The sequence below is a fragment of the Rhagoletis pomonella genome, unplaced genomic scaffold, assembly GCF_013731165.1.
Source record: "Rhagoletis pomonella isolate Grant_MI unplaced genomic scaffold, Rhpom_1.0 Rhpom_scaffold_00014, whole genome shotgun sequence".
Classification (NCBI taxonomy): Eukaryota; Metazoa; Arthropoda; class Insecta; order Diptera; family Tephritidae; genus Rhagoletis; species Rhagoletis pomonella.
In genome coordinates, this window is record NW_023458568.1 from 11654071 (window position 1) to 11666217 (window position 12147).

At 33.3% G+C, this 12147-nt stretch overlaps 1 protein-coding gene across 1 annotated transcript in view; it reads left to right on the forward strand.

Annotated features, from left to right (window-relative positions):
* The first annotated feature begins 1956 nt into the window (after positions 1 to 1956).
* Positions 1957 to 12147, forward strand: part of LOC118749144 (multiple inositol polyphosphate phosphatase 1-like) — a 30251-nt gene continuing 20060 nt past the window's right edge. The window contains exons 1-4 of the mRNA XM_036483912.1: positions 1957 to 1996; positions 2151 to 2248; positions 2696 to 2785; positions 2846 to 3078. Of these exons, the coding sequence (XP_036339805.1) occupies positions 1957 to 1996; positions 2151 to 2248; positions 2696 to 2785; positions 2846 to 3078 (461 nt within the window). The remainder of the gene's footprint in view (positions 1997 to 2150; positions 2249 to 2695; positions 2786 to 2845; positions 3079 to 12147) is intronic.

Consider the following 12147-nt stretch of genomic DNA (forward strand, 5'->3'; position numbering starts at 1 on the left):
TCTCGACTCATCCCTTATGGGTATAATTGGAGATCATTTAGTCCCCAACCCATCTCTAACGGGTACTATTAACGATTTAATGATATGTACGCACTTAGTCAATGAGATTTCATGTGCGGCGTTGGCACACAGAGAGAGTATTCGTCTAACCAAACTGAGCAACCCGGTTCGAATCTCAGCTGGCGCAAATTTTTATTTTTATTTTTTAAAAGTGACTAGTCGCTGTTTATACCCTTTCGGGTATAAAGGTGAACAATTAGTCTCTTCATAGGACATGCTCGAACAAAATCGAGCAGTTCATTCCATATAAAGAGATCAAAAGTAGTATTAGTCGCATGTTCCTTTGCGATTGCTCCCGGAGTCATCCCGGATTAGTCCCATTTTTTGCAGGGTGTCTATAAGTACATACATATGCCCATCAGTACATCAACGAAGCCCGTTTGCTTCATAATAAATATATCCATACAAACAAATGTACATATGTACGAATGGATGTAGTTACGCGAAGCACGCTTGCATCATTTATACATAGATATATTGCAGAGCTGAAATGCGCAATGAGTTCGTTCATACATACATATATATGTATACATACATACGTGCATTCAAACATACATATATACAGTATATTTTGCTTAGCTGCACATCCTTCTTTGCACGAAAAACTTGTGCACTTAACCGAAAAAGGCACTTAAGCGATTTTTTTTTTACTACTTCAATGAGGAAGGTATCCAAATCCCTATGAAACCAAATAATGGAGAAGCACTTACCACGTAGAAATTACTGCAAGCGAAATTTTTACCGAATAGTATCTAATTATCTATATAACTACATAAATTGATAGCCATTTTCGTTGTTCCTCGAGATGAGCAAAATAAATAAAAGATTGTAAAATTAGCTAATTGTAGGGTTGGTGCAGGTAAACGTAATACTTTCTTTGATAATTGATACTAGTTGCACAATTTTTAAGGCAGGTATCGCCAATGTGCAGGTATGTTGAATGCATCTATCGGAGCATAAATGTTTAAAATAATGCCTCTGATGCAAATTTTGGGGTAGGTATCTTAAATGTGCACTTAAGCATAAAGGCAGCAAAGCAAAATATACTGTACATATGTAGGTACTCGTACCCGTCATGCGTCGCTTTATTTCTTATTTCCCCTTCCCTATACTACCTATATCTTCCTTCTCACTCATGTAACGTTTTCAGTTTTAAAAATTTCACTCTCCATTTTTGCGATACCGCCGCCTAAGAAGTTTCACTTCAAAAACATTTTTTTACAAAGAAATTCGAAGTTTCTGAGAATTGCCCATATAATTATATGCATTTTGGAAATCAAATTTTAGATTCGTACCCAGTGACTCCGAGAGTTCTTAGGAATCAAATTTCATTACAATCTATAATTATTTAAAAAAAAGTCGTCGGTCATATTGGATCCACAATTTTGAATTTTGAAAATTTAATACCAGCTTCGAAATCACCGACGACGAATGCCCCTGGATACCAAGTTTCAAAACAATCAATAATTTAAAAAAAAGTAGCCCACAATATTTGATCCGCCATTTTGAATTTTCAAAAATTTAATATATATTTCGAAATCAGTGATAACGAAAACCCCTAAATACCAACTTCCATTGAAATCTGTCAAATACATATTAAGTAAACATTTTTTTCATCCTATATTCTCGATTCGTCCCTATGTGCGGCGGCGACTTTGCCGATCACTTACAATAGGTTTGTCCCGCCATGTCCGCTATGTCCATGATAAATTTAAAGTGCGATGTTATAGGTCGATTTTCGCCAAATTTTGACATTTTTGCGCGCTTGTAAGCGGTTTATTGTCCCGCTAAATAAGTGTACGTGATAAATTTTTGACATCGTCCAATGTTAATTGATAACCACACAAATGCCCAACGACGATAAAATAAGGTTATTTTTAAATTTTTTATTACACAATGTTAACCCTCCTGACACCAAAAGGTCCCACGGTGCGATGTAAGTGTTGTTGTTTGTTAATCTACAGCAGTAAATTTAAGTCCCCGATATGTTGTATTTGACGATAAAATCGGCACATTTTTACTGTCGCTAGCTGCCGGACTATTAGATACATTGTGGAAATACACTTTCAAATATTTCTTTAAATTTTCAGACGTTAAGTTTTTGGAGACTGGTTTGGTTTCCGTTGAAACAAAACGACTACCTCAATTAGATATAACTAATTTATTTCTCTATGTACCAACTTACTTGGTTTGTTAATCTCCGTTTTGCAGAAAATTTATGTTAAAATCACAGTTTCGATGAAGACAATTTTTTTTTTTTTTACCGAATTGTGCATAACCTCCACCACATCGGTTTACTCGTAACCTTCAGACACCTTTTTTATTCATAAAGGCAGCGTAAACTTAACTCTTTAATGACAATGTTTTTTTTGTAATAAATAATCGAAATTCGCAATGAAAACGAGATTTTTATTAAAAGAATCGATCGATTGTAATTCGGCGAACAGGTATTTACTTACTGTAACTTCTAGATACATACACTCATATAATATTTAAACGCAAAGTGTACTCGTGTTAAAAGAAATACGGCTATTATTTTAAGTTTTTATATACATTTTTGTACTAGATGCGAAAGAAAATTTATTACTGTCAAAAATATGTATATGTACATAAAATCTTATATATATACTTTTAGGGTTACGAAGATCTAAAAGGGACTGCGAAAACTTATCAGAGGTATTATGGTGATATTTTGACCAAGAATTATAACAACTCATACTACAAGGTAACATCTAAAAAAATTACATCAAAAAAGAATTTCCCATTAATACTACATTTTTATTAGTTTCGCCACACGAACACACAGCGCACTACCGAAAGTTTCAAGGCTTTCGTTGAGGGTCTTTTTGGCCAAAATAACAACATACAGCCGGAGCCAATCCCTGAACAAGACCTTCTTTTGCGGCCTTATGACTATTGTGAATCATGGCGAGCACATGACTACAGTTCTGAAAGCAATAAATTTAAACACTCCGCCATCTGGAATAAAACCATTGCGGATATCTCAAAACGATTGGGGTATGATAATCGCTTTCCGATAATTGTCTTGTTTCTAAGCGTTAAGTTAAAGTAAAGTACGCAAGTAAAATTCGTTGTCTCGAAACCCTCAAGTAGCACTCTAGATAAGTCTTAGTAAGTATGTACATGTACTACGTAGTATATGTACATACTTTGGTATTTCCAAAACACTTAAATTGTTTCCCCTACTACTTTACCAGATGTCAAGGCTAAAGTAAACAAACAGTATTCAAATGTTCGATTCTTTACCGCCATTGCCATACATCAGCAGTTAAGTAAAATAAGTCAGGTGTAGCAAACAATAGTAGGGTACGTTTTCAAACAGTGCTGATTAATGCGTTTTTAGTTTTTATTCATTTACCATGATCGAACGAAATCGATGGAGGTTTCAGGCTTCGGTGGTCAGAGGTGGGCAGCCTCGGCTGAGCACTTTTGTAGTGTGCGTGCAATTGATGCCACTGTGTGCGTGCGAACAAGCCCAGCAGAAATCGGTTGTATGCATTGTATCAAGTAGTAGGCATGCTGTATGAGTGAAAAAGTGTGAACAATTCATGAGCGGCTATGATTTTCCAATAATAAGTCAAATTTTGGCGAACTGTAAGCGAACGTACTTTGTTGTTTTAAGTACATTTCTCTATAAATTTGACTACTATACATACGGTGACCATATTTATGAGAGCCGAATACGGGGCAAAAAATGATTTTGCAACTTTTTTCCACACTGTTTTCCCTAAAACATTTGTTAAAAAGATTCGTTAAATTTTAGTTAAAGTGGAATTTTAAGTCGGTAAGGCTTACCCCTAATTTTTGGCATTTTTTTTTTTGTTGACGGTGTTACGTATTTTTTTCATGCAAAGTAAGTATGTTCGACCTTTTTTTTAAGAGAAGCAAATGAGCAGCACTTTCCACTCGCACTTTATTATGCTCAATTTTAATGAGTTAGGTACAAAACTGCAAACCAAATTTTTTTCTAAAGATTCTAATTAAAAAGTTCGAAATTTTGGCGAAACATTGCAGAGTTAGTTTGAAACCGTTTTCGTAATTTAATCACTAAATTTAGAGTCTGCTTGCGGTCTTATTATTCATATTTTTTTAATTTTATGTTTTAACCTTTTTGACCGCAAATATCGTAAATAAAAACTTAATCTATTTTTTAAATCAAAATTTTTAATTTTTTTTATTATTTTATTCTTATTTTTATTTTTTATTTTTTTACCGATGCATTTCGGTTGGCAGCTGAGCAACCATAATCAGCCAGCGTCAAGTGAACACTAATCAAAAAGTCAAAGTAGACAGTGAAATAGAAACATACTAGTAATAATCCCCGAAAATCGGGGTGCTCGTGGTCTAAAAATCTGGATATTTCTTTATTCTAAAAACCACAGGCATTGCTTTTGGTATTTAACTTTAACTTTGGTATTTTGGCAAGATCATACTCTGCTCAATACGTATACAAATTATTATTTTTATTGCGGACGCTACATTAATTTTGAATTGGCGACATTTAAATACAAAAGCAAGTGTAGATTCGCCGGGCTGTTAATTTATATGGGATAGTATAATTCGAATCACATGTTTAAAGTCTATTAACTAACCCTTTATGTGTACATATTTAGGTTGTGGATTAGCATCACAACTGCTCTAACTTTTAGTATGAAGTCATGAGGTGGAACTCCCCTACTTCTACTTGCTTCTGTGGATATTCAGGAACGACAGTAGATATCGACGCCATTTCTACTCCGGACAACATATTAACCATTTCTTTATTAACTATCGTACAGTGCTTATTTTTTGGACCCGAAATTGATCGATCCTTCAAGTGGTTTTGATTAATTACACGAGGCTGAGTTTCAAATACCCAATCGGCTAAATCTCGCAAAATAATCTCTTGTGGCACTAATCTTAATTTTTGAGTATGGGGAGAGTTCTCGCCCTTCTGTAACCCGCAAGAGAAAACTGAAATAACCAGATTCTCTGAAACGCGTATTTATGGAGAGTTTAAAATACTTTACCGTTCCCTCAGGTCGCCCACCAGGATTTTTTAAGTTTTCCAGCATTTTAAAACCATACAAATTGAAAATAAATAAATGAAATTGTTCGAAATTGGTGAAAATGAGAGTGCCTGTGGGTGATTCAGTTTTACATTTTAAAATTGCTCAATGTAAAATTTTAGAAATCTTTCCGTGCAAATATGTACATCGAATTATTCTTAAATCTGAAATGTTTGTGCAAATTATCAGATCCATACCTTAATTTGAATGTAAATCGTCTCTGTACGATTATATATAGATACATATATAGATTTATAATACAAATAGGGCCATATTTGCCTCAGAAAAAAACATCGAAATAAACCAAATAAGATTTATATATGGGTATCTGTACAGAGGCAAAAGCAACATTTTTGTTTTGCAGATCTTCCGCTGTATCACATTCGCACGAACATAGCAAAGCTTTGCTCGATATGAAACAAAAACAGGGACGAAAACGAATAAATGGTACATAGGAATGCTCAAATTAAAATAAAGCCTACAGCGCGGCAGCGATGTTGTTGTTGATAGTGTGCATGAATGAATGAATATGCAACAACGTTGTGTATGTATGTACAGAGGCAAAGAGAACATTTTCTTTGCAGATCTTCCGCTGTATCGCTGCCCTGCAGCAAATCAAACTGGTTCTGAACTTGCGCTGAGCTAGCCTGAAAAGGGACGGTACTGGTTCTTCATCTATCCCAACTCAATGCTTTCAACTGTCTTTTTTAACATGGCGATGTCCTACGAAGTGACAATTTTCGCCCTCTGCAGAACTTTTGAACTTGTTCTGAGCTGACTCTGGCTTAGATGGTTCTCAAGGCGCATCCATACAAGGTGGTGGCAATTGCATATAAGTAAAAGTCCCGTGTACTTTCCCTGCAGCAAAATTTTGGACAGTCTGGCAAAGCACTAGTTCCGCCCTACAAATTTCAGAACTGTCTCTGAACTACTGCAAAAGGGATGCAGAGCTGGACGGTTGAAACTCATATGTTGCTAGTTGCGCTGTCATCAATATTACTCATCCTGGTCATGTGAAAGCTGACAAAAGATGCACAAATGTAACATGTAATTCGTTACATAGTTTATGGGGCAACTGCTAAAATATCTCCAAAAAAGTCGTTATTGGTAACATTAATGTAATTTTTATACATATCTACGTACGTATAAAATTAAACGCAAAATATAAAATTTAGTTAAGCTACACTTAACAGCAAAGGTCCGCGTACACCATTTCTTTTTTAAATATTCACTTAAAACTTATACAAAACAAAGTTAAATTTAACGATTTTTCATCAAAATTTTGGAACTTTTAATCAGATTAAATCTCACTTTGAAATGGGGGTGCTATTGTTATGAACGATGCGATATATCTGAGCACCCGAAATGTGTAGTTATGCAGTGATTTTTTTTAATTTCCAAGGTTTTTCATTTTAAATATTTTTGGTTAAGTTTTTATTTAAGTACTATGTGTCATACTACATAAACCATTTAAATTCAAATTCCTAACTGAGCTGCAAATTTGATAGAAATCTAAAAACTGTCTTCAAATTTTAAACTTTTTAATCAGAGATTTTTTATTATAAATATTTCGAGTATTCTGTTTTGTAGCCCATCGAGTTTTACTGTAGTAACATGTAATCTTGCATCTTAAACGAAAATATTTAAATAGGAGAATACCTTCAAGAGCGTGCGTTAAAAGAGTTATATAAAATCAGCGCGATTAATTATACGAAAAGTTAATGGGCTATAGAACTGCATGCTTATAAACTCTGATTTAAAATATTGAAGTTTTTATAACAGTTTCTAGAATTCTACTAAATTTCCAACATAATTAGAAACGTCAATTTATATGTTTATGTTATAATGCTTATGAGCCATCCTTATATAAAAAAATTTAGCATGAAAACCATTGTGAATATTTAAAATTCTATATGTTCTTATTAGATGCCTGGGAGTCTATGTATTACATTTCAATACATTTAATACAATTTAACGCTGAGTTATCACAAATAAGCATTTTTTAGATTTTAAATTATAAGTATCCCAGAAATACCCATTATACGTAACAAATATAAATTATTTTTAAGAATAACGGTTTTAGAAAATGAAGGAATAATTGGCACTTTATGTTCCAAATTTTTAAGCACATTGATGACAGCGCAACTAGCAACATACGAGTTTCAACGGCCAGCTCTGCATCCCTTTTGCAGTAGTTCAGACACAGTTCTGAAGTTTGTAGGGCAGAACTAGCGCTTTGCCAGACTGTCTCTAAATTTTGCTGCAGGGTGCCTTCATGCACACCAACGTAGCAATGCTTTGAACGATATGAAACAAAAACAGAAACGAAAGCGGATAAATGGAACCAAATATTTCGAAAATGGGTTAATGAATCTGAAATCTGAAAAGTTTGTGCAAAGTTTCAGATCGACCACTTTAATTTGATGTATGTATAGTTTGTCTCTGTACGACTTGTAGATCGCTGGGAAAGAAGCGCCTTGTTTCAGAATAATATATAGATTAGACACATTACAACTATACATAGGTACTAGGGATGTTGCGAATGTGGAATTTTAGACATCCGCGGATGCGAATGCGGATGCGAATATCTAAAAGCTAACATCCGCGGATGCGGATGCGAATGCGGATGTCAAGTATTTTTAAGAAACAGTTAGAATCTACCATAATGACGAGATCGTTGTTTAAACAGCGCTTACAAGCCAAACCAGATGTGTCAGGTTTTTCTAAAGCTTTTTAAAAAGAATTCTTCATTCTCATTCCCTTGACTGTAACTTTATCAGCGTTTTTCGATTTTAGTTTTTGTAATTCATTTTTAATACTTTCTTCTGCGACTGGTTTGAACAATTTGTGCTTATATCGAGCTAAATAGGTGGAAAATAAATTATTGTTTTCCAGGAATGAAAATTTTGAATAAAATTCTGTTTTCAAAGTCGTGGCTGTCAGCCGAATCGGATCAGAATACTGTTATTTTGTAATAAGGCGTTTTTTTATAAGCATTATCTCAGATAGTTACGTAATTCTTATCTTATTAAAGGTCAGACCTATAGTTTTTTAATTATTTGAGCATCGCTCCTCTTTATAGCCAGACGTTGATCATTTCTGCTGAAATCCCTATTGAAGGAGCTTACCCTTCGACTTCAAATAGTTTTACCACAAAAGGTTTTAGCCAAGGATCCAATGTATATCCATACGAAAAAAATATTGCCCGACATGTAAACAAAATTACTGTTCTTTAAATTTTTGCTAAAAATAAATTCCCCTAAGAGTAGGGCTGCCAGATATCTCTGTTGCTAAACCGGGACACTTTAGGGAGGGCCTTCTCTTTCATTTCGACGTGCGAAAGGATGTAGTGAATTTTTATTTTGACAGACAAAAACAAAAACATAAAAACATGAGATCATGAGATCATTACAACATACGCCAACAAAACAAAACAACTTATCACAGAGAATTTTTAACAATGCATGAACCTCTTTTTATTCTTTATAAAAATACAGTTTATACTAAATATATGAAAAAATATAAAAACAAAATTGTTAAACTTTGTGCTAAACTCGGGAAAATTCAATTAATTTGCATACAAATTTGCAACATTCTAATCAGACTTTATAAAAATTTTTAAAATGAAGTTGTGCAGCCCATTAAATTTTAGTTGATTTTTGGTATTGTTTTTACTGAGAGTTTCTTCCATACAAACTATGTTCGATAATTCTTTTTATATGGAAGACACAGTCAGCAAAAACAAATGCTAAAAATCAACGAAATTTGCTGGCAACTTCAGACTTGCACTTTATTAATTGGCTCAAAAGCTACATTTTCAAAATTTTTCTAAAAGATCTGATTGGAAATTGTGATCTGATGAAAGAGCCTCCCAGCCAATAGTTTTGTACGGCACTGTACTTATAAGTACTCTAGGTTTCATGAAAGAAAAAGATTTAAGTACAAGATAACATTAAAATATCAGTCATATTTTTCGTTGCTGTGAACTTGTTTCAAAACTTCTGTCTTTTCCTTAATATAATTGTAAAACTCTGTGCACGTCATTTTGAACGTATTTAGGTACATATACTAATCATCAACTATTGCTTGTGCAAAGTTCAACTATCTCGAAATGTGACTATTTCACAAATTAAACAGGTGCACTGAGAGAAAGAAGTTTAGAATTCAAAAAGCGTGCTAAATTAAAAAAATACGCATATGAAAGAGCACCAACCCAACTCGTAATACATTTAAGTATAAAAATTTTAGTATTTAGTATAGAAATATTATTAAAATGAAGCGATTTGCAATTACCGATTGCTTTTTCATAATTAAGTTAAAAAAATATTTAAATTCCATGCTGGTTGTAATGGGAATTGAACCCTGACCCTCTGGAATTTAGCAAATTGTGGCAAGCATCTTCGCGCACTCAGCTACAGCCAGACATGTAAATGTGCATTTAAATGTTGAGTTTGAATCAACACCACGCGTGCGTGTTATGAAAGTATTATTTTTAAATACGAACATTTTTAAACGATAATCAAATAGGAAATATTCATGTTTACTATGCGTTATTTCCCTCAGTGAATTCATAACATTTTTCTGAATATTACAACGCGTTTTTTCTCTTAGTGTAGTGATTTTTGAACTTTTATTAAAATTTGTGCAATCAAATCAAAAACCGGGACACTAAAACGAAACCCGGGACATTTTAAGGTTGGACCGGGACACCGGGACAAATAGTCTAAAACCGGGACATGTCCGGGAAAACCGGGACGTCTGGCAGCCCTACCTAAGAGCCCCATTTAAATTTATTGAAACGAATATATGTAACATCAAAAGCAAATCACGAAAATTTGGTTAAGAATTACAGTGCACACTTTCTCCTTTTGTGTCTAGTAGTTTTTTTAAGATTAGTCCAAAAAAAATCATAATAAAGAAAGAAATCAGTGCAGGTATTTAAAGAAGAGAAAACCAAAAATATTGTTAACAAGTAATTTTTAGCAAAAAAAAACCGACTTCAACTCCCATAAAAAAAAATATATATATATATATATCACATGATCCACTGATCGGATCTCAACCAGATTAGTATGGGACCACCAAAAAGCAAGAAAAAACCGACTTCAACTCCCATAAAAAAAATATATATATATATATATCACATGATCCACTGATCGGATCTCAACCAGATTAGTATGGGACCACCTCTGAGACACTACCTTTCCGATGCAAAAAGAATTATCGAAATCAGTTGACGTGGTCCAAAGTTATGCGGTAACATACATACATAAAAAAAAAAAAATATTCCGACGAACTGATAACCTCCTCCTTTTTTGGAAGTCGGTTAAAAAAGACTATGCTCTCTTTGACGTACGTGAAAGGTCAAGTAGAAGTTGGAACTTGTATGACTGCCCATTGATAGCTCGGTTATATAGCCTAATACTATGTCTCCATTGAGAGATTTCATTCATTTCATTTCATTTCATTTATTTCATTTTCTTAATGCATACAGATTAACACAGTATTCTAAATTCATGTTGCGTTCAATAAGTACATCAATGCTGCATTAGAAATGTTAATGGCATTATTTATATTACAAAGTAAAATAGTTTTAAATGCCAATTTCAATGAATAGTATACATTTTGTGGGGTGAACATTGAAAAATAAAAGTAAACAAATATGTAATAACGTTAGAAAGAATCAATACAAAGAGTCGATACAAATCCAAGAGACTCCAAAGAGAGAAAAAAAAAACTGTATTTACATTATACTATGTCTCCATTGAGAGATTTATCCATTAAGATTTAATAATTCCAGTTGCTAAATCACAACCGTTTCCATTACCATTACGAGATATGTTTGACGTTCACATTTTTAAATATTTGACTTTTGCTTATGTATGATTTTACAAATACAGTTGCGGACATTGATATACAGACAGATAAAAGGAAGGTACCAAGCGGAATTTCATTATATGAATTCTGAATATTATTGGCTTCTTATTCGTGGTAAATATGTATGTATAATATATAGTTTGGAAAGTGTAAAGAATGGTACCATATTCCGAATCATTTTCCCGAATTTAAGAAAAATTATCAAAACGGTAAAAAACATTTGCGGAAAGAAAAATTTTTGTAGAACTCTCTTATTCATAGGAGGGAACCGAAAATCCAATCGGCATATCATGAATACGAACTGAGTTCTAGAGGATGTTCGGTGCAATGTTATCGAAGAAGAACCATTACCGAAATTTATAAATTTTTTGTCGCAGCGCGTAAATGACTTATAGAAAGCGGAGAAGACTCTGCATGATATTACTATAAAACATTTCTTCTAAATTTTTAGTTTTAAAAATAACATTTTCTTAATTTATTACAACCAAAGTTATGTAAATATGTATTACTAATTTTCCTCCCAAACTAACAAAAATATAAAAATACCTAAAAATACGAAAATTCATGTTTTTATGATAGGCTAGATTTCAATGTCCTCAACTGTATATTGAAAACACAAATGTCATTTGACTTATGGCATGTGAATTTGTGGTTGCCACATCCAACAAATTGTACTTATTGATCAATATTATTGAAGATTTGACAAAGATTTAAGTTAAATCTACTGCCTTTCGAGATTTAATTTTATATGATAAATCTCAAAAGATTTAACGTCAAATCTCGTCAGAGGGCTAAATCTCACAATGGAGACATAGTAATAAGCTATCTGTGTGCAAATTTTCATGCAAATCCATTCAGTGGTTCCCGCATATTAAATAAATGGTACTTTTTTAACAGGTGGCAACTCTTAAAAAAATAGCCTATTAACCAATCTGGCCCATAAGCTATCTGCGTACAAAATTTCATGCAAATCCGTTCAGTCGTTTCCGCGTGATGATTTCCCAAACATCCAAACATACAAACTTTCACATTTATAATATTTATAAGATAAGATTACTTCCGATCAGTGTTACCGCAGAAAAATGTTTGAAAGTCTGTAGCGCCAGCGGTTTTGCGTAAGGATGCGTATACGTATGTTGGT